At 53.8% G+C, this 19272-nt stretch overlaps 2 protein-coding genes and 1 long non-coding RNA gene across 15 annotated transcripts in view; 1 reads left to right on the top strand and 2 right to left on the bottom strand.

Annotated features, from left to right (window-relative positions):
* MOV10L1 (Mov10 like RNA helicase 1) overlaps positions 1-4544 on the bottom strand; it is a 72179-nt gene extending 67635 nt beyond the window's left edge. For 4 of the 6 annotated variants that reach the window (XM_078343967.1, XM_035273993.3, XM_035274003.3 and 1 more), the window contains exons 1-2: positions 4374-4544; positions 2517-2701 (exon numbers count right to left, since the gene is read on the bottom strand). In XM_078343967.1, the coding sequence (XP_078200093.1) occupies positions 2517-2701; positions 4374-4470 (282 nt within the window). In that variant the 5' untranslated portion in view covers positions 4471-4544. Of the gene's footprint in view, positions 1-2516; positions 2702-3328; positions 4293-4373 lie in introns of those variants that run through there. The other 2 variants (XM_035273999.3, XM_078343972.1) reach the window with 2 other exon arrangements.
* Positions 4545-4665: 121 nt separating this feature from the next.
* On the top strand, positions 4666-14420 carry LOC103787903 (uncharacterized). Of its 7 annotated transcripts, none has more exons than XM_054242839.2 (5): positions 4666-5093; positions 6915-7071; positions 7251-7334; positions 9103-9146; positions 13756-14420. In XM_054242839.2, the coding sequence occupies exons 2-5, from the start codon at positions 6939-6941 to the stop codon at positions 13918-13920; spliced, it is 426 nt and encodes a 141-aa protein (XP_054098814.1). In that variant the 5' UTR covers positions 4666-5093; positions 6915-6938; the 3' UTR covers positions 13921-14420. The 7 variants fall into 7 exon arrangements, with proteins under 7 accessions (XP_054098814.1, XP_078200223.1, XP_017819755.1 ...); XM_078344097.1 differs by having other exon boundaries at positions 9024-9146; positions 13756-13858; XM_017964266.4 differs by lacking the exon at positions 13756-14420 and adding an exon at positions 13632-13699 and having other exon boundaries at positions 9024-9146.
* Positions 10181-19156, bottom strand: LOC118147718 (uncharacterized). 2 transcript variants are annotated; one of them, XR_004734208.3, is made up of 3 exons: positions 19070-19156; positions 18412-18528; positions 10181-10316 (listed from the first exon to the last, which is right to left on the bottom strand). It is a non-coding gene; the product is annotated as an uncharacterized LOC118147718 (long non-coding RNA). The 2 variants fall into 2 exon arrangements; XR_004734207.3 differs by lacking the exon at positions 10181-10316 and adding an exon at positions 12063-12200.
* Positions 19157-19272: the final 116 nt, after the last annotated feature.

The raw sequence follows: 19272 nt of genomic DNA, 5'->3' as shown, positions 1-19272 counted from the left end.
CGTGCCCAGGCTGGTCTCAAACTTCCGCCTCACCCTCCCAAGTAGCTGGGACCACCATGCCTCACTGTAAGTTGCATTTAGCTTAAATTTAAATAGCTGCACATGGGTGGTGGCTACCACAATGAATGATGGAATTCTAGACTTGGAATTATTTTATTGGGTATGCATTATTTTTTTAATTTGAGAAAGACGGCATTAGCATTAGATCGTACTAAACCTAATAGCATAATAAAGTACATCTCAAGCATTTTATTTTATTTTAGATGGAGTCTTGCTCTCTCTTGCCCAGGCTGGAGTGCAATGGTGCGATCTCGGCCCACTGAAGCCTCCACCTCCCAGGTTCATGTGATTCTCCTGTCTCAGCCTCCCGTGTAGCTGGGATTACAGGTGTGTGCCACCACGCCTGGCTAATTTTATTCTTTTAGTAGAGATGGGGTTTCACCATGTTGGTCAGGCTGGTCTTGAACGCCTGACCTCAGATGATCCACCCGCCTTGGCCTCCCAAAGTGCTGGGATTATAGGCATGAGCTACCACGCCCGGCCATCTCAAGCATTTTTAAAAAGTCGTTAAGAGCGCAATAAGTTTGCCAGGTTCCAAATTACATTTAAAAATCAAAAGCTTTCCCACACAGGAAAAAAAGATTAATTTGAAAACACAATGGAAAACGATGTTGATAATAGAACATATAAAAACCACTGAAAATAAACTGAAATGAAGAACCTAAATAAAGCTATTATACTATAAAAAGAATATAAAAAAAGACTTAAATAAATGGACAAACATAATCTGTGGTTGGAGAAGACTCCACATGACCAAAATATCAATTCTTCTAAGTGAAATCCATAAACTCAGTGCCATCCAAAGCAAATCTGGGCAGAGGAGGAGAAATAAAAAGATTCCAAAATTCATCCAGAACATGTGAAGAGCCAGAAAAATACCATCTGCTAAGAAGAGCAAGGAAGTGAAACCTGCTCACCACCTATCATAGCAACCCTGCCATGGGGCTCCTGTACAAGCATCAGGACCACATCGCATGCAGGTGGGATTCTGATGCATGTTTAAGGGATTTTCCAAAGCAGCACAAATCAGCAGGAAAAGAGTGAGCAACTCAGATGACTGGCTAGCCATTAGGAAAGCAATGTCTGGTTCCTTCTCTCAGTCTGTGCACCAAAGTAAATTCCAGGCAGGTCAAATAGTTAAATATCAATAAACAGGCCAGGCATGGTGGCTCATGCCTGTAATCCCAACACTTTGGGAGGCCAAGGTGGAAGGACTCGAGGCCAGGAGTTTCAGATCAGCATAGGCAACACAGTGAGACGCCATTTCTACAGAAAATTTGAAAAATTAATCAGGTGTGATGGTGTGTACCTGTGGTCCCAGTTACTCGGGAGGCTGAGGTGGAAGGATAGCCTGAGCCCAGGAGTTCGAGGCTGCAGTGAACTGTAATCACACCACTATACTGCAGCCTAGGTGACAGTGCAAGGCTCTGTCTCAAAATTGTTTTAAAAAAATTTCTAATTGTCAATAAACAACTTTCAGAGTAAAATGTGAATATTAGGAATAAGAAGCCTTCCCTAAGGCTTCTTACAGCATCCAAAAGTTACATGGAAAAGAGACACATTTAACTACAAAAAATGAAACTATGAAATACAGTCAAAGATGATCCTGGGGAAAACATTCTTAACACTTTCATATAATAATTCTCCTTAAAAAGCTCTCATTTCCCTAACATGTAAGCTTTAACAAGAGAAAAAGCTGAACTCAACAAAAATGTGGATGAAAGACACAAAAATAATTCATAGAAAAAACATGAAAAGTTAATGTACTTAAGGCTTAAGTGCAGATGAAGCAGAGTCTCTCGTTCTGCTCCTAAGAGCATGACTTAGTGTATTATTGATGTTACTTTGCCGATGACCATTAAGCTGAGGAAGGAAGAGAATAGACGTAGACATATAAACTGCTACGTTCTCCCCAGCAGAAATTCACAGGCAAACTCTGCTTTCTAAAGCATTCATTTTTATGTGGTTTGAATGATTTACAATGACTGCAGCTTATTTATTTATTTACTGAGACAGGGTTTTTCTCTGTCACCCAGGCTGGAGTGTGGTTGTGTGATCACAACTTACTGCAGCCTCGACCTTCTGGGCTCAAGTGATCCTCTCGCCTCAGCCTCCCATGTAGCTGGGACTACAGGTGTATGCCACTACACCAGGGTAATTTTTGTGGGTTTTTTTGTAGAGACGAGGTTTCACTCTGGTGCCCAGGCTGGTCTCCAACTCCCGAGCTCAAGTGATATGCCTGTCTCAGCCTTCCAAAGTGCTGGAATTAGAGGGGCGAGCCACTGTACCCAGTCTCTTTTTTAAAACAGAAATCAAAAAGAACAAAAGCACCCCCCCGAAGATACACTCCACTCTTTCTCCCTTGGCCAGGTCACGTCTGATCAACTGAACACAAGGAGAAACAACGCAAAGCCCGTGGTGAAGGAAGACCGTTCCCACGTGAACTCAAAACTTACCCTGACCGCTTTCAGTCCACGGGACACTTTATTTTCTTCCACAGCTGCAATCACTTCCTGTCCAACGTTCAGAAGCGCTCTGCTAGTCACAGCATCACTGGAGAAGTAGATCAAATCATCGATCATGCCGTAGTCACTGCAGTACCTTGTCACGACACCCCGTACAGTTTTCAGCGTAGTGTCACCTGAGGTGGGTAAACAAAGAGGTGATCTTGGCCATAAAAGTAAGTGCATGCCACAGAGAAGCCCCACCAGAGCAAGAGTGCAGCACAAGCCTCCATGAGGGACCGGAGCCTAACGGGCCACACTTGAGACACAGAGAATCCCATCAGAGTGCTGTGTCTGGAACGTGGGGTTTGGAGGCAGGCAGCCCAGTTTCCTCTGAAGGGCACAGGCAATGCCTGTGGAGGTGACAGCCCAGACTCCATGGCTGGACTGAGGGGGTTTGACTCCTAGCTCTTCTACTGCCATTGCTGAACCCTAGACTAGGTCCTCAACTACTCTGGGCCTGTTGCCATCTGTAAGATGGAGACTAATTGTCATTACCCAAGGGAGCTGCCAGAGGAGGCAGAACACACGTGCATGTATGGACCTCTGTGTGGTTGACATGGGTTAAGTGCTATGCAAATTGTGCTTATATTAGCATTTGGGTTACTAGGAGTATTGATCATTCCTCGTCATCAGCAGCAGCCTCAGAAGACTGGAGAATCTCCATAAACATGGTGCTGGAAGAGGCTCAGGGCTGGCCAGACAAGCCCTGGCCTCAGCCATCTGGCCACTGTGGCAGCCACAGTCCTGAGTCCTGAACGCACCTTCCCTGCAGCTTCCCAGCCACGGTTGGAACTTGGGTTTACAGACATGGGATCTCAGTGCTGCCATGAGCTGGAGCTCCAACTATCGCTGAGTAAGTGTTCGGAGCTGCAAAGCAACTGCTCCAGGTAACACAGCGTCAGCCCCTATGGATCCAGAGGCCCTTAACACGCTGCCTGCAGCAGGAAGCTCCCCTCCTGAAGCTGCTCCTGGCTTCTCTCACAGAAGGCAACTAGGGACCCACGACTGTGGATTCCGTTCCCACAAAAGGGAACATCGGGGGAAGCCATCAGAACCTCGGGAAAGGCCAGGCTTGGTGGCCCACGCCTGTAATCCCTGCATTTTGGGAGGCCAAGACGGGTGGTCACCTGAGATCAGGAGTTCGAGACAAGCCTGACCAACATGGTGAAACCCCGTCTCCACTAAAAATACAAAAATTAACCTGGCGTGGTGTTCGGCGCCGGTAGTCCCAGCTACTCGGGAGGCTGAGGCAGGAGACTCGCTTGAACCCGGGAGGTGGGGGCTGCAATGAGCCAAGGTCGTGCCAGTGCACTCCAGCCTGGGCGACAGTGAGGCTCCATGTCGGGTCGGGGGAGCCTCGGGGGCAAGGAACCGGGCAGGAATCCAAGTGAATCCCGGGCGTTAGGAAAACAAGGTCAAGAAAAGGCGTGCGTGGGCGCCGCGCGTTCTGAGCCGGCGTGGCGGTGTGTTTTGGGGCTTTCCAGGCACACGACTGCCGGTGCCGCCGCGGGCAGGGAGGAGAGACACGGAGGCACAGCTCGGCGGCTGCTCGGCATCAAAACACAAAGCGGGGGCTGGTGACAACCGTGACACCCGGCCGAGGACGAGAGCCCAGAGCCGCGGGGCCGCTGGGCCCGGACACCTCCCGAGCGAGCGGGGAACGAGCGGAGTCCGGGGAAGGCCGCGTCCAGCGTCTCCAGCCTCCCGCGCGGCTCTCAAACACCTCCGGGGGCAGCTCCCTCGAGGCCCACGCGCGGGCCCGGGACCCGCCTCCCACCCCGCCGCCCCACCCCTCCGGCGAGGCACCTTCCGCGAGCTCGGGCTCCTGCCGCCCAGCTTCCTCGCTGGGGGCGTCGGCCGTCCTCCAGAAGAAGCCCACCAGCTTGGCTGCGAGGCCCAGCATGACCGGCGCTCGGCCTCGGCTGCCTCAGCCGCCGCCCGCACGCGCCCTCACGGCTCCAGCCGCCAGCAACCAATGAAGGCCGGGGTCGCCGCTCCTGCGCATGCGCCCTCACGGCTCCAGCCGCCGGCAACCAATGAAGGCGCGGGGGGGGGGGTCGCCGCTCCTGCGCATGCGCCTTGCCTTCGGCGCACGAGCGGGGACCCGTAGCTGTCCGAGGTCGGAGGTCGGCGCACGAGCCGGGGCCCAGTGGCTGTCGGAGGTCGGAGGTCGGCGCACGAGCGGGGCCCCGTAGCTGTCGGAGGTCGGAGGTCGGAGGTCGGAGGTCGGCGCACGAGCCGGGGAGGGGGCGGTTCCGGTTAGAGTCAGCGGTCGGCGCTTGACATCCATAGGCTCTTCACAGTCGGGCTTGGCGCTTGTCTAAGGCTTCGGCCGCTCCGGGAACTCCACGTGCTAGGCCGTCGTGGATGGGGGCGGTCTTTAGCAGTTCTTGCAGAGCAGCACTAACGTCCACGACACCTCCAGCAGCACTGCCTCCCTCCGCCACGTTGGCGGTTTACCGGTGAAGCCCAGTCTTGAACGCACCCAGGTCTCCGCCTCCGCAGGCCCGGTGCTGGGGGGGGCAGGTAAAGAGTCGTTGTTCTTTATCGAGTGGAGGAACTTCCCTCTCGTCCTATTTTCTCAAGAGTTCTCATGAGAGGGTGTGAAATTTTCTGCAGAGCTTTTCTGCATCTATTCAAATAATCCTGTAGTTTTTTTTGTTTTTGTTTTTTCCCCGAGACGGAGTTTCGCTCTTGTTACCCAGGCTGGAGTGCAATGGCGTGATCTCGGCTCACCGCAACCTCCGCCTCCTGGGCTCAGGCAATTCTCCTGCCTCAGCCTCCTGAGTAGCTGGGATTACAGGCACGCACCACCGTGCCCAGCTAATATTTTGTATTTTTAGTAGAGACGGGGTTTCACTGTGTTGACCAGGATGGTCTCGATCTCTTGACCTCGTGATCCACCCGCCTCGGCCTCCCAAAGCGCTGGGATTACAGGCGTGAGCCACCGCGCCCGGCCGGTAATTTCTGCCTTTTAAGGAATGTGTCCAATTATTGGATGTGACATTATTGACATAAAGTTGTTCAGAATATTTCCTTATTATCCTTTTCGGGTCTGTATGGTCCAGAATGATGAGCCATCCTTCATTCTTGACATGGGCAATTTATCTCATCGCTCTCGATTTCGTTGAGCAGCCTATATCAATTTTATTGATCTTTTTTAAAAAAAAGCACCTCTTGATTTCATTGATTTTTCTCTATTTGAAAAATATCTTTACACTTTGCGAGGCCAAGGTGGGTGGATCACCTGAGGTCAGGAGTTTGAGACCAGCTTGGCCAACATGGCGAAATCCCATCTCTGCTAAAAATACGAAAATTAGGTGAGTGTGGTGCCGGGCTCCTGTAAATCCAGCTACTCGAGAGCCTGAGGCAGGAGAATCACTGGAGAGGCGGAGGTTACAGTGAGCCAAGATTGCACCACTGCCCTCCAGCCTGGGGAGGGGGGCATATATATATGTGTCTTTACTATTACAATGATTGCTGTTCTTCATTGTTTCTTTCTTTCTTTTTTTTTCTTCCTTTGAGACAGAGTCCCACTCTGTTGCCCAGGCTGGAGTGCAGTGGCATGATCTTGGCTCACTGCAACCTTTGCCTCCCAGATTCAAGCGATTCTCCTGCCTCAGCCTCCAGAGTAGCTAGGATTACAGGCGCATGCCCCTACGCCTGGCTTTTTTTGTATTTTTAGTAAAGACTTGCCGTGTTGACCAGGCTGGCCTCAAACTCCCAACCTCAGGTGATCCACCTGCCTCGGCCTCCCAAAGTGCTGGGATTACAGGCATGAGTCACCACACCTGGCCTCTGTTCTTTATTATTTATTTCTACCCCCTACCTTTTTGGTTTAATTTGTGCTTTTTTTTTTTTTTTTTAATTAGCTTCTTTTTTTCTTCCTCTTCTAACTAGAATAACCAGCGTATTTTTTTAGCTTCTTAAGTTAGACAATTAGATGATTAATTTTCCAACTTTCTTTTACTTTAAACATAAGCATTTAAAAGAACCACAGATTCCCCTTTAAGCTCAGATTAGGTGCATCCTATAAAATTTGACTTGTATTTTTATTTTCATTTAGTTTCTAATTTCCCTTGTGATTTCTTCTTTGACTCATGGGATTTTTTTTTTTTTGTAGAGGTATATTGTTTCATTGCTAAATATTAGAGGATTTTCTAGATAATTTACTGTTATTTACATCCCAAGACACCCCCAGGAAGATGGTGGATCGGAGGCTACCACGGACTGGCTGTGTGCCCCTGACCAACCCCATTTCTTCCAGGGCCTCAGTTTCCCCATTTGTGATGTCTCAGCCTCCCGCCAGGCTCCAGCCGCCACAGTGACTACTCTTCTTCATTTCAGGTCTCTTGGGGCCTCCGGGGCCCCATGGGCTTCCTGGAGAGATGGGGCACCCTGGCCCCCCAGAACCACCTGGCCCAGCAAGGCAGCCTGGGCCCCTCACCAAACAGCAGCCCCTGGGGCGCCCTCTACTCCCTGCAACCACCTACAGACAAAGACAGTAAGTGTGGCTTGTGGGGAGCCAGGGGCGTGACAGTATCTGCTTGCGGGGGCTGCAGCGGGGCCCAGGGTGATGAGAGGAGCCCCCTGGGCTCCATGTGGCCTGGCTCAGGGCTCAGTGCCCCCCAGCACTGCCAGCTCTGCCCTACCAGAGCCCTGGCCACTCTGCTCTTCCCACAGATGGAGACTCAGGACTGGCCTCTGCTATCGTGGACACAGTGCTGGTGGGTATCCCAGGACCCCGGGGTCCCCCCGGCCCACCAGGTAAGTGAATGGTGGGCTGACCTGCATTGAGGACTCCAGCCTCCCAGGGCTGGGCCTGAGCCAAGGGGCCTCGAGGGGAGCTGGAGGCGCGCTGGGGGTCTGTGGCTTCCTGACAGTGCTGGGGACTGGGTCTATCCCACCCGCCGTGTGGCAGGAAGTAAAGCCCCTCATTTCCTGGTGGCTGCACCCCTGGAGGACTGGATGCATGAAACCCACATGGTTCTGCTGGAATAAGATGGCTGCATGTGGCTGCCTTTGCATGGGCCACAGAGGGACACACACCGGGGGAATGGGGTCAGGACAGGGGTGGCAGGAAGTCACTAACTTTGAGGCAGAAACCAAGGGCCTGGGGGCTCAAAGGGACCGGGACCTAGCTGTCAGTCCTGGCCTGACCTTCCATCGTCCATGTTCCCCAGTGAGGGAGGAGTGCAGGGCTGATCACCTTGCCCCTCTCTCCTGGGAATGGAGTCATTAATTAATTCATTCATTCATTCCTCTCTGCATTCCACAAACATTCATTGAGCCTCTGCTACTCCATGTGCTGGACAGTGATCTAGGCCTCCAGGACACCTGAATGATCAAAACAAACATCACCGTGACACTATCTTTCTAGTGGAGGACAGGAATGTCATCTTAAATCCGTGACTTCCATAGGATCTGAGAGCTATAAGGGAGGAGCTGGGGCGTGGTGGGGAGGCCCTGTCTAAACGTGAGATTTCAGCAGATGCTCTAGGGAGGAGAGGGAGTGAGCTCAGCGGGTACGTGGGGGCCTTTGGGTGACAGGCTAGGTCTCAGGAGAGCTGGATAAGGTCCTGATGTTTGTTCCCCTGGAGTGCCTGTCCTCAAATGCCCTCTCCAAACCTGCAAGCTGGGCCATGCTGGACAGCCCAGCCCGGGGCTCCCTGCGCCATGGAAGGCATGGGCCTGTGCAGGTCGTGGGAGACTGAGGCCTCACTCTTCCAAGCAGGCTGGAAACTAGTCATGAATCTTTCTCTCGGAGCTGGGCACACACATGAGACCCAGCCTGGCCCTCTGGATACTCCACGGCCCATGGGGGAGACAGACGTGTAAACCTCAGTGGTCATGGACGGTGGCTGATTTACATAAGGGATTTGCCTAAAGGAGCATTGGAAAGCTGGGAAGGCTTCCTGGAAGAGGTGACGCTCTGTGACAGACTAGTAGGAAAACCAACAGGAAAGGGTTTGCAGGGAAAGTGGAGGGCTAGGGAGGCTCCAGGAGGAAGGAACAGCTTAAGCAGAGACGCCAGGAGGGTGTCCAGCTGGGGCAGCCAGGGTGGGAAGGGGCCGGGCTGAGGACTTCGGGAAACCTGAAAGAGAATTTAACTGAGCTTGCATTTTTGAAAGCATGCTCTGAGCGGGGGCACATGGAGGGTGGAAGGTCAGGAGGCTGCTATAGTAACCCCGGCAAGAGGGAGGGGTCCCAGGTCCCGAGGTGGACCACCTGGCTGGGGCGTGGGGCCGGTCTGGACGGACTTCCTCCCTCATTTGCCAGGTCTTGGGATTTGGGAGGCCTCGTGGATGAGGCCCTGGGAGAAGGAGGTGTGAGGGCTGTGGGCAGCCGGTGGATACGGCTCTGGGCCCTGAGGATGGAGAACTGGTTGGGGGTGGGGGTGCCTCCCTCCTCCCCCCCACTCATTTCCAATCCCTCCTTTGCTGCCCATGGAGACAGATCCAGAACAGGTGCTGGAGTGGGAGGCTGGGGGCGCCCCTCTCTGGCCCCAGATGACCAGCTGTGACTCTGCCCACAGGTCCTCCCGGGCCACGAGGTCCCCCAGGACCACCTGGATCCCAGGTAAGGATGTTGCCATGTTAGGTATGGTGTGGGAGATATCGGGTGGGGGTGATGCTGTCTCCCTAGAGAAGAAGCACCTTCTTACCAGCAAGAATCACTCAGGAAGGAGCCGGTTGGCCTGACCGATGAGATTTTATTTTGTTCTGTTTTATTTTTATTATTTATTTATTTATTTTTGAGACTCAGTCACACTCGTCCATCAGGCTGGAGTGCAATGTCATGATCTCAGCTCACTGCAACCTCTGCCTCCCAGGTTCAAGTGATTCTTCTGCCTCAGCCTCCAGATTAGCTGGGACTACAGGTGCCTGCCGGCACACCTGGCTAATTTTTGTATTTTTAGTAGAGACGAGGTTTCACCATGTTGGCCAGGCTGGTCTCGAACTCCTAACCTCAAGTGGTCTTCCTGCCTTGGCCTCCCAAAGTGCTGGGATTACAGGCGTGAGCCACCGCACCCGGCCCCACTGGGCACTTTGATGGCTGGAATCAGAGGTCCCTGAGAAGCAGTGGCCTGGAGAGGGGAAGGGACACCAGCTGGGTTAGTTGTGAAGACAGCCAGCAGTACCAGAGGCCGTGCCGAGGTCAGGCAAGCCTGCAGGAGCCAGGACACAGAGCTGGGTTTTCAGCTCAGATCAGAGGCTGGGGGTCAGCCAGGGTGGAGGCCAGGATCCCAGCAAGGTGAAGGCAGAGCCAGCAGAGGAGCCAGATGGGCAGATCCCAGACCGGAAAAGCAGCAGTCAGGTGGCCTGTATAAAACAGCAGCAACCCAGAGCCTGGAGAGTGGGGCTGCTTCTCTCTTAGACAAGAAGTTGGCTTTGGTATGTCAGGAAGGAGGCACATGAGAGAAACCTGGCTCATGGTAGCTTATTCCTTAAGCGTATTTACTATTTATTCAACAAGAAGTTCAGGAGTGGAGGTGGTCTCGGGAGTGGTTTGGTGGCCAAGGAAGCCAGGCTCTCTGCTGACTTGTCGCTGTGGGCTTTTATCTGCATTGGTTGATGCCTCATGATGTTAAAGTGGCTGCTTCAGCTCCAGGCATCACATCCTCACCTTGTGTGTAAAGGCAGGAAGTGGAGGGTAAGGCAAAGCACTGAATAGACTCCTTGTCTTTCATGAGCCGTGCTGGGCTATGTGATGACCTCCTAGGCTCAAGGGAGTTGGGAAACTGAGTACCTGGAAGAGCAGAAAGGGATTGCTAGGCCTGGCTCAGGCCAGTCCTGATTCCTTTCTGGGCCACATGCACAGAGACTCAGCAGGGAGTTCTGGAACAAGGGAGAAAGAGGCAGCAGGGGCCAGGCAACCAGCAGAGTCCACTCCATCTGCACTCCCCCTGGTGCAGGCCTAGGAGCCGGTCCAGGATTTCTTTTTTTTTTTTTTTCTTTTTTGAGACAGAGTTTTGCTCTTGTAACCCAGGCTGGAGTGCAATGGCACAATCTCGGCTCACCGCAACCTCCGCCTCCTGGGTTCAGGCAATTCTCCTGCCTCAGCCTCCTGAGTAGCTGGGATTACAGGCACGCGCCACCAGGCCCAGCTAATTTTTGTATTTTTAGTAGAGACGGGGTTTCACCTTGTTGACCAGGATGGTCTCGATCTCCTGACCTCGTGATCCACCCGCCTCGGCCTCCCAAAGTGCTGGGATTATAGGCGTGAGCCACCGCGCCCGGCCTCGGTCCAGGATTTCTGCCACCCTCTGTTCCTGGGACGGGCCAGCAGGCAGAAGCCATGTCGGGCGGGGAAATTCCTGCCTGCCCTCCCCGCTCCTACCCCAGGCTTTACTCTCTGACTTCATGGACCACAGACAGCACACAAGAGCCAGAGAGGCCTCAGACTCCCAGCAGTCTCCAGTGTAGAGGGCGGTGCCCTGGCCAGCCTGCCAGGCTGCAGTGACATCATCGAGGCCACTGTCCCCCAAGGCCGTAGCCTGGTTTTCCTGGGCTGGGTCCCCACACCCACAGCTACCCACCTGGGTGAGCTCATGCCTGGGCAGAAATGGGAGCAGCTTCCCCAGGTCAGCCACAGCCAGGCCAGGAGGGCTGAGGCATTGGCCAGGGCAGATTCCAACCAGGGTCCCTCTGCCCAGGTCTGTGGGCTCTGTGGGCAGGGGTGTCCCAGTGAGAGGTGCCCCAGGAAGGAGAGAACTTTTGTACTGGCTGGGAGGTCACTTCAGAGGAGGCTGGAGCTTTGCCCGGAATGGGGAGCCGCCGGGGCATGCCTGCAGGAGCCCAGGGTGGGGGTCCTCCCCAAATCTCTCTCAAGCTCAACCCTGCTCCCTCTTCCTCCACCCCAGCCTCTCATGGCCCCCTACCTCCTCCTCCCAGTCCTTAGGACCACCCCTGTTAATTATGGCCATCTGGGCATCCCCCAGGATACTGCAACCCACCCCGCCCCAGTTTACCACCCTCACTCCCAAACCTGCCTCTCCTGTGCCCTTGTTCATCTGGGGGCGTTTCTATTCCCAGCAGCCAGGCCTGACAGGGGAGAGACACAGCCCAGCCTGACCAACATGGAGAAACCCCGTCTCTACTAAAAATACAAAATTAGCTGGACATGGTGGCGCATGCCTGTAATCTCAGCTAACTCGGGAGGCTGAGGCAGGAGAATCGCCTGAACCCAGGAGGCGGAGGTTGCGGTGAGCCGAGATCATACCATTGCACTCCAGCCTGGGTAACCAGAGCAAAACTCTGTCTCAAAAAAAGGAAGAAAAGAAAAAGAAAGGGGAAAGACACTCCAGCCTTCACCCCACCTCCTGCCCCCCGCCCCAGGAGCAAGAGCACCTGACAGTCCTCCAAGTCCCCTGCACTGGCCGTCCCGGTCCCCTTCCATCACGTGACCTGGCAGCTACAGTCTCCTTGCTCCTCCCCAGAGCCCCTAACCTTGGCTGTGGCCCATCAGCTTCTCCAGGGATGCCAGCATCCAGGGCAGGAATTGGAACCCGTCCCTCCTCCTGGGGATTCTGGGGGTCGGGAGACTGGGGTCCACCCTTCATTGCTGTGTGATCTGAGCCAGCAGCCCCGGCTCTCTTTGCCTCCATAAAGCTCAGTCGGGGTCGAGGCAGCGCTGTTGGGAGAATAAACTGGTCTGAAGGATGAGGCACCACGTGCGGCCCCGGCCTCACTGTCCATTTGCTAAGTGATCTCAGGCAAGTCACTTGCCATCTCTGAGCCTCTGTCTCCACCTCATTTGTGATGTCTCCGCAGTGACCCTCCCGGTTTCATGGGCCCTTCTAAAGACCAGAAAGGGGAGGGGCTGAAATAATTGGCCCTGGGTAGTCAAGATGGCCTGGGCCAGCCATCCAGGTCATCAGAGGGCCGTGTCCTGCAGGGAGGTGGGGGGAGAGCCCCTTCTGCAGCCCATAGAGGACCTGAGCCCAGGGGGCCTGGCCAGGAGCCTGGATGCAGGGTCAGAGCCCTGAGCAGCAGAGTGTGCCCTGGGGACGCACCCGCTGGGGAGGAGCCCAGAGCAGGCCACTTTGTCCCCAGATCCCAGGACTGACCCCCAGGCCCAGGGGCACTGTAGAACTGCTGAAGGGGCTACTCAGGGAGACCATCTGCCTGTGCACCATGGTCCCTCAGCCCAGCCCAGGGAGTCCCTGACGCCCCTCGGCCCTGGGGCCCACCCAGGTTCCCAGCAGGAATCTCCACCCACCCTGAGCCCATTTCAGGCACACAGCACCCCCTGCCTGCCTCTTTGGGGGCAGCAGGGACTCAGGGGGCCTGAGTACTGGCTTTCAGGGGGTTTAAAGGAAGGAGAAAGTCTCCGGGTCCCAGGCTGTGGGTCTCTGCTGCCTTTAACTCCTTGGTCCCTCAAGGAGAAACAGACAGGGCCACCTGTAGGCTGGTCCCAAGCAACCGTGTCTACTTTTGTTTTTCTGGAAAACCTTCTAAAGATCACGTGCCATAAAGGATATATTTATACCCACCCTTCCTCTCTCCTCTCTCCCTTTCTTCCCTTCCATTCTCTCTCTCTCCCTAATAGATATAGAGTCTTCTTGATCTGTTGCCCAGGCTGGAGCGCAGTGGCATGATCATAACTCACTATAGCCTTCAACTCCTGAGCTCAGCCTCCTGAGTAACTGGGACTGCAGGCCTGTGCCACCACACTTGGCTAATTTTCCTTATTTTTTGTAGAGATGAGGGTCTCGCTGTATTGCCCAGGCTGGTCTCAAACTCCTGGCCTCAAGTGAGTCTCCTGACTCAGCCTCCCAAAGTGCTGGGATGACAGGCGTGAGCCACCGCTTCTGGCCAGCACAGGGACTTTGAAGGTGTCTGAAGGACACTGCTTGAACCTTAGGGCCCAGGAGGACTTTCCTGATGTGAGGAGGAGGATAGGGCTGGGAGGGAGAGCACCCCAGTGCGGGTGACGTGCTCCCACTAAGGAGTGTGATGGGGCACACGCAGAATGGACAGCTGCAGTTCTCATGGGGTGCACATGCGTGTCCCCCCCGCCCCAGCCCGACTGGGACCTGACTGTCTGCCTCGTTCAACCCAGGTCCTCCTGCTAGAAGCAGCAGAACGGCCCTTGAGCCCAGACAATGACCTGCCAGCCCCCCAGAGCACGTGTCCCCCCCGCCCCACCCCAACTGGGACCTGACTGTCTGCCTCGTTCAACCCAGGTCCTCCTGCTAGAAGCAGCAGAACGGCCCTTGAGCCCAGACAATGACCTGCCAGCCCCCCAGAGCACCCCGCTGCCCTGGAACGAGTACTTCCTCCCTGACGCCATCCCTCTCGCTCACCCGCGGCCACGACAGAGAAGGCCCACGGGCCCAGCTGGTGAGTGAGGGCTTCAGAGAGGACAGGCTGGAGCAGCCAAAGGGACCTCGGGCATGGCCTCCCGAGGAAGGCCACACACGCAGCTCTCTGGTTCCTACATGCCACGTGGCATTTTGAAAAATTAAGCTTAACTGTTGGAAACTGGGAAATTTCACCTAAAAGCCAGGAATTTTAGTTTCTTTTAAAAAGTAGGCCATCTGGCCAGGCGCAGTGACTCACACCTGTAATCCCAGCACTTTGGGAGGCTGAGATGGGTGGATCACCTGAGGTCAGGAATTCGAGACCAGCCTGGCCAACATGGTGAAACCCCGTCTCTACTAAAAATACAAAAATTAGCTGGGAGTGGTTGTGCACGCCTAGAATCCCAGCTACTTGGGAGGCTGAGACAGGAGAATCGCTTGTACCCCGGGAGGTGGAGGATCCAGTGATCTGAGATTGCACCATTGCACTCCAGTCTGGGGTACAAGAGTGAAACTCCATCTAAAAAAAAAAAAAAAAGAAAAGGAAAGTAGATTGTCTGGAGGGGAGTAATGGCTCACACCTGTAATCCCAGCACTTTGGGAGGTTAAGGCGGGCAGATCACTTGACGTCAGGAGTTCAAGACCAGCCTAGGCAACGTGGCAAAAGTCCTGTTTCTACTGAAAATACAAAAATTAGCCCGGCACGGTGGTGCATGCCTGTAATCCCAGCTACTCCTGTGGCTGAGGCATGAGAATTGCTTGAGCTGGGGAGGTGGAGGTTGTAGTGAGACCCAAGACCGTGCCACTACCCTCCAGCCTGGGCGACAGGAGTGAAACTCTGTCTCAAAAAAAGAAAAAGTAGATGATCTTGGCCAGGTGCAGTGGCTCACACCTATAATTTCAGCAGTTTGGGAGGCTGAGGTGGGAGGATTACTTGAAGCCAGGAGATCGAGACCAGCCTGGGCAACATAGTGAGATCCTATCTCTACAAAAAAAAATTATAAAAATAAAAACGAGAGAATTGGCCCTCAGGACTGGCCGTCCCGCATGGAAACAATCATCTACTGTGGAGTCACAGTTGCCACTGCCGGTCCGGTCCAGGCCGTGCAGTTTGCCACAGTCCCCACCATTCCCTATTGTCTTACCTCTCAGCTACTGTCTTTACTCTCAGATACTCAGGTGTCTGCCCTGCCCCTTGGCTTCTGCACTTAGGATCCCCAGCCCAGCCTTCTGGGTTTAATTTTACAGTATTCTGCCTGGCCAGGGAGCGGGAACTTACTGCCTCCCACCTCTTTCTGGAGTTTGCTGTCTGAACACTCTGGCTAGAATTGGAGGACATCTGCCACTCTGCCTTTCTGCCACACTTTTACAATTTAATGTAATTTAATTTAATTTTGAGACAATGTCTTGTGAGGGATCTGTGGGGATCTCTCCCATGTGAGGCCCCTGGGAAATGGGCCTCGCCATACGGTGAGCTTGAGCCTGGACACAGATCCCTGGTTGGGGGAGTCGAGCTGAGGGAAAGCAGGAACCGAGAGAGGGACTATGTTATTCAAAATAGTTAACAGACATTACTTTATGAATATGAGGACTTGGGAGGCATTGTGTCTACTTTTGGCTCCTTATGGTTTATTGTCTCATTGTGTTCATTTTGGACCAGTGTTACCTTCATTGCAATATATTAACTTAAATATTTACACTTGGTAACTTACTTACCGTAACTTACAGGGCGTAACTGTAACTTATTTACCTTAATTTACAGGGCGTAACTGTAACTTATTTACCATAGCTTGCAGGGCGTGATTGTAATTTACTTACTTTGACCTATTGGGCGTAACGTACTTAATGGGATTAACTTACTTACTGGGCGTAACTTGCTTACTGTAATTTAAGTATGTTGATCTGGCGTAAACAACTTTAACTTCAGAAAAGTATATAATGAAACACATTGCAAAAATAAAATTGCTGCATGAGCATAGCGCATGTAGCCCTCCAGACCTTGCCTTTTCTATCTCCTTTTTTTCTGGCACACGCTCTCTTGCAGGTTTGGGACCCTCTCGCTGGACGAGATTCCCGGGCTCGCGTTCAGTTCACAACAGTCTTGCTCTGTCACTGAGGCTGGAGTGCAGTGGTGCGATCATAGCTCACTGCAACCTCCATCTCCCAGGCTCAGGTGATCCTCCCACCTTAGCCTCCCAAGTAGTTGGGACTATGAATACACACCACCACACCTGGCTTTTAAAAAAATTTTTAGTAGAGATGAGGTCTCACTATTTTGCCCAGGTTGGTCTCAAATTCCTGGCTTTAAGCAGTCCTCCTGCCTCGACCTCCCACAGTGCTGGGATTACAGGCATGAGCCACCACATCCAGCCTACAGATATCATTTTTCATCTTCACACAAAGCTTGGAGACCTTGAGGTTACAGGGAAGATGCCTGAGGCTCAGAGAAGTTAAGTGACACCCCTGCGGTGTCACTCGATGATTCTCTGCCCTTAGAGCCCTTTGGAGGGGGCAGGGCACTCTCCCTCTTCCCTCTCTGTCTCCCATCTGTTCTGTGTCTATTCTGGTGCCGGGCTGGGGAGCAGGGCCAGAGCAGGGAGGAGAGATGCGTGACAGAGGTGGCCTCCAGTGGCCAGTCCCAGGGCTGGAGAAGGAGAGGTGGGCATCCTGCCTTCTTCAAAAGGGACTGAAGGCTTCAGGAAGAGGGTCGAGCTCAGTTCTTCTATGAGAAGGGAGACATCTCTCACTCTGGCCCCGTGGCCCACCCCTCGAGCCGCTGTCCCTAAGGTCTCATCCCCAGAACGTCACCCCATGCCCACAATCTTCAAATCTTTCTTTGGGGATGGAGGAGGGGGCTTCCCATCCCACCGGGGACCCCCAAAGGGGATTCCTGGTGTTGGAAATAGATGCTTGGTGCCACAGAGACAAAGGATCTTTTAGCAACACAATTTTTACTTCCTGAACTGCAGGAAGGGGCCCTCACTAGTCATTGTGCCATGAGAGTGCAGTGAACGAAAGAAAACACACAAATTTATCCCTTGTGCATCTGGGGTCGTCCTTACTGCTGTGTCTGCTCTCCGTTGGCTGGAGCCAGATCTCACAAGCTAAACTAAAACCCGGATGGCTAACAACTTAAAATTTTTCTAAACAGGTAAAAGCAATGGAGAGCTGGGGCATGTCTGTGAGCACGTCCAGCACAGATATCTCGGTTAAAGTACAAGGACGTAGAATGTATTACGTGCCTGTAAACATGGCGTGTCTCACAGCTACAGAGAATAGGACTTAACAAAGTCATTAGCTCGCTTATTCTTTAACAAGAAAGGAAACTTTATTTTATTTATTTATTTATTTTGAGACAGAGTTTCGCTCCTGTTACCCAGGCTGGAGTGCAATGGTGCGATCTCGACTCACCGCAACCTCCGCCTCCTGGGTTCAGGCAATTCTCCTGCCTCAGCCTCCCGAGTAGCTGGGATTACAGGCACGCGCCACCATGCCCAGCTAATTTTTTGTATCTTTTTTTTTTTGAGACGGAGTTTCGCTCTTGTTACCCAGGCTAGAGTGCAATGGCGGGATCTCGGCTCACCGCAACCTCCGCCTCCTGGGTTCAGGCAATTCTCCTGCTTCAGCCTCCTGAGTAGCTGGGATTACAGGCACGAGCCACCATGCCCAGCTAATTATTTGTATTTTTAGTAGAGACGGGGTTTCACCACGTTGACCAGGATGGTCTCAATCTCTCGACCTCGTGATCCACCCGCCTCGGCCTCCCAAAGTGCTGGGATTACAGGCTTGAGCCACAGCGCCCGGCCCAATTTTTTGTATCTTTAGTAGAGACGGGGTTTCACCATTTCAACCAGGATAGTCTCGATCTCTTGACCTCGTGATCCACCGGCCTCGGCCTCCCGAAGTGCTGGGATTACAGGCGTGAGCCACCGGAAACTTTAAAAAGGAACTTTTCTACTTCCCACACTTAGCGAGACCTCGGGCCAACCAGGGAAGCTGCAGTTTCAAGAATGGCCACCAGGTGGGGCACACACCCCAAACATGGTGACACCTGCCGCCAACCTGGATCCCAGAGAGCGGGTGGGGTTCTTCCGAGCCCAGCAGCGCCCAGCCAGGCCCTCCCCATCGTGCCACAGTCCCATGCAGCCGGGGTCAAAGGGGCCCGAAGACTCAGCGCAGTCCTTCATCAGATCAGCAAACATTTTTTTTTTTTTTTTCTGAGACAGGGTCTTGCTCTGTAAGCCAAGCTGGAGTGCCCTGGCATGATCATAGCTCACTGCAGCCCCGACCTCCTGGCTCAAACCATCCTCCCACCCCAGTCTCCACAGGCACGCGCCACTACACCTGGCTAACTTTTGTATCTTTTGTAGAGATGGGGGTCTCACTATGTTGTCCAGGCTGGTCTCAAACTGGGCTCAAGGGATCCTCCTGCCTCAGCCTCCCAAAGTGCTGAGCAGACATTTTTGAGCATCCTCTCTGGACCAGAGAGAGAAAGGACTGTGTCCCCTGGCCACACAGCAGGCCTTACCTCTCCCTCACCTTGTCTGCCCTTGGGGCATGGAGACCTGGAGCTGGGAAGATGCATCCTTCAGGACCTCCTGGGGCCTCCTGGGAGGCATATTGGGAAGCATTTTCTCACAAGCCTGGTTCTTGACCCTAAGCAGAGAGACAGTAGGGTGTGAGAGAGGGATTTGGAGCTAAGCAACTTCAGCTGTGGCCTGGCTGTGTCACTTTGGGCAAGGGACCAACCTTCTCGAGCCTCAGTTTCCCCACATTTAAAATGGGAACGAAAGCAGTTCTTGGTATTAGTGATGTTCACACGTGCAAAACTGGCTTGTAAGTTGTAAAACCAACAACTACAAGGTGATGTGAGCGCCTTTGTCTGTTCGGGGAGGCCCAGGTAGGTTTTGGAAAGGTCCCATGAGTCAGGGTCCTGATGGGGGTGTGTGTCTTCCCTACCCCGACTCCAAGGTGCTAGATCAGACCCAAGCTAATGGGGTGGTGATCTGATCTGGGAGGCCAAGGACACAGGCTGTGAGGACCTAGGTGGGCTCAGAACGCCCGGGGGTAGGCAGCTGTGTGGGACCCCAGGTTCCGCCACGGGAAGGGGGCGCTGCTGCGGTCACCCCATCGCCCACAACCGCCAGGACCCCCGGCACGCAGCCCCAGAGAAGCCCAGCGCCTGCTGCATCCTCACCCGCCCCTCCAGCCTCGTGGGGTCCCGGCCCAGGGAGAGAGGGCGGCGTGAGAGCCTCGAGGATGGGCGGGAAGGCCCGGCAAGGCTGGGGGGCTGAGAGGGAGGGGCAGGGTGTGACCCGCGGGTCTTTGTGACGTGGTGGGGGATTGAGTGTGACGCCCACAGCGGGGGCGCAGGGCCGCAGCACATAACTTTGGGCTACA

Source organism: Callithrix jacchus, chromosome 1, assembly GCF_049354715.1.
Source record: "Callithrix jacchus isolate 240 chromosome 1, calJac240_pri, whole genome shotgun sequence".
Taxonomy (NCBI): domain Eukaryota; kingdom Metazoa; phylum Chordata; class Mammalia; order Primates; family Cebidae; genus Callithrix; species Callithrix jacchus.
The sequence above is the reverse complement of the archived record's forward strand: the minus strand, read 5'-3'. Positions and strand labels throughout refer to the sequence as shown.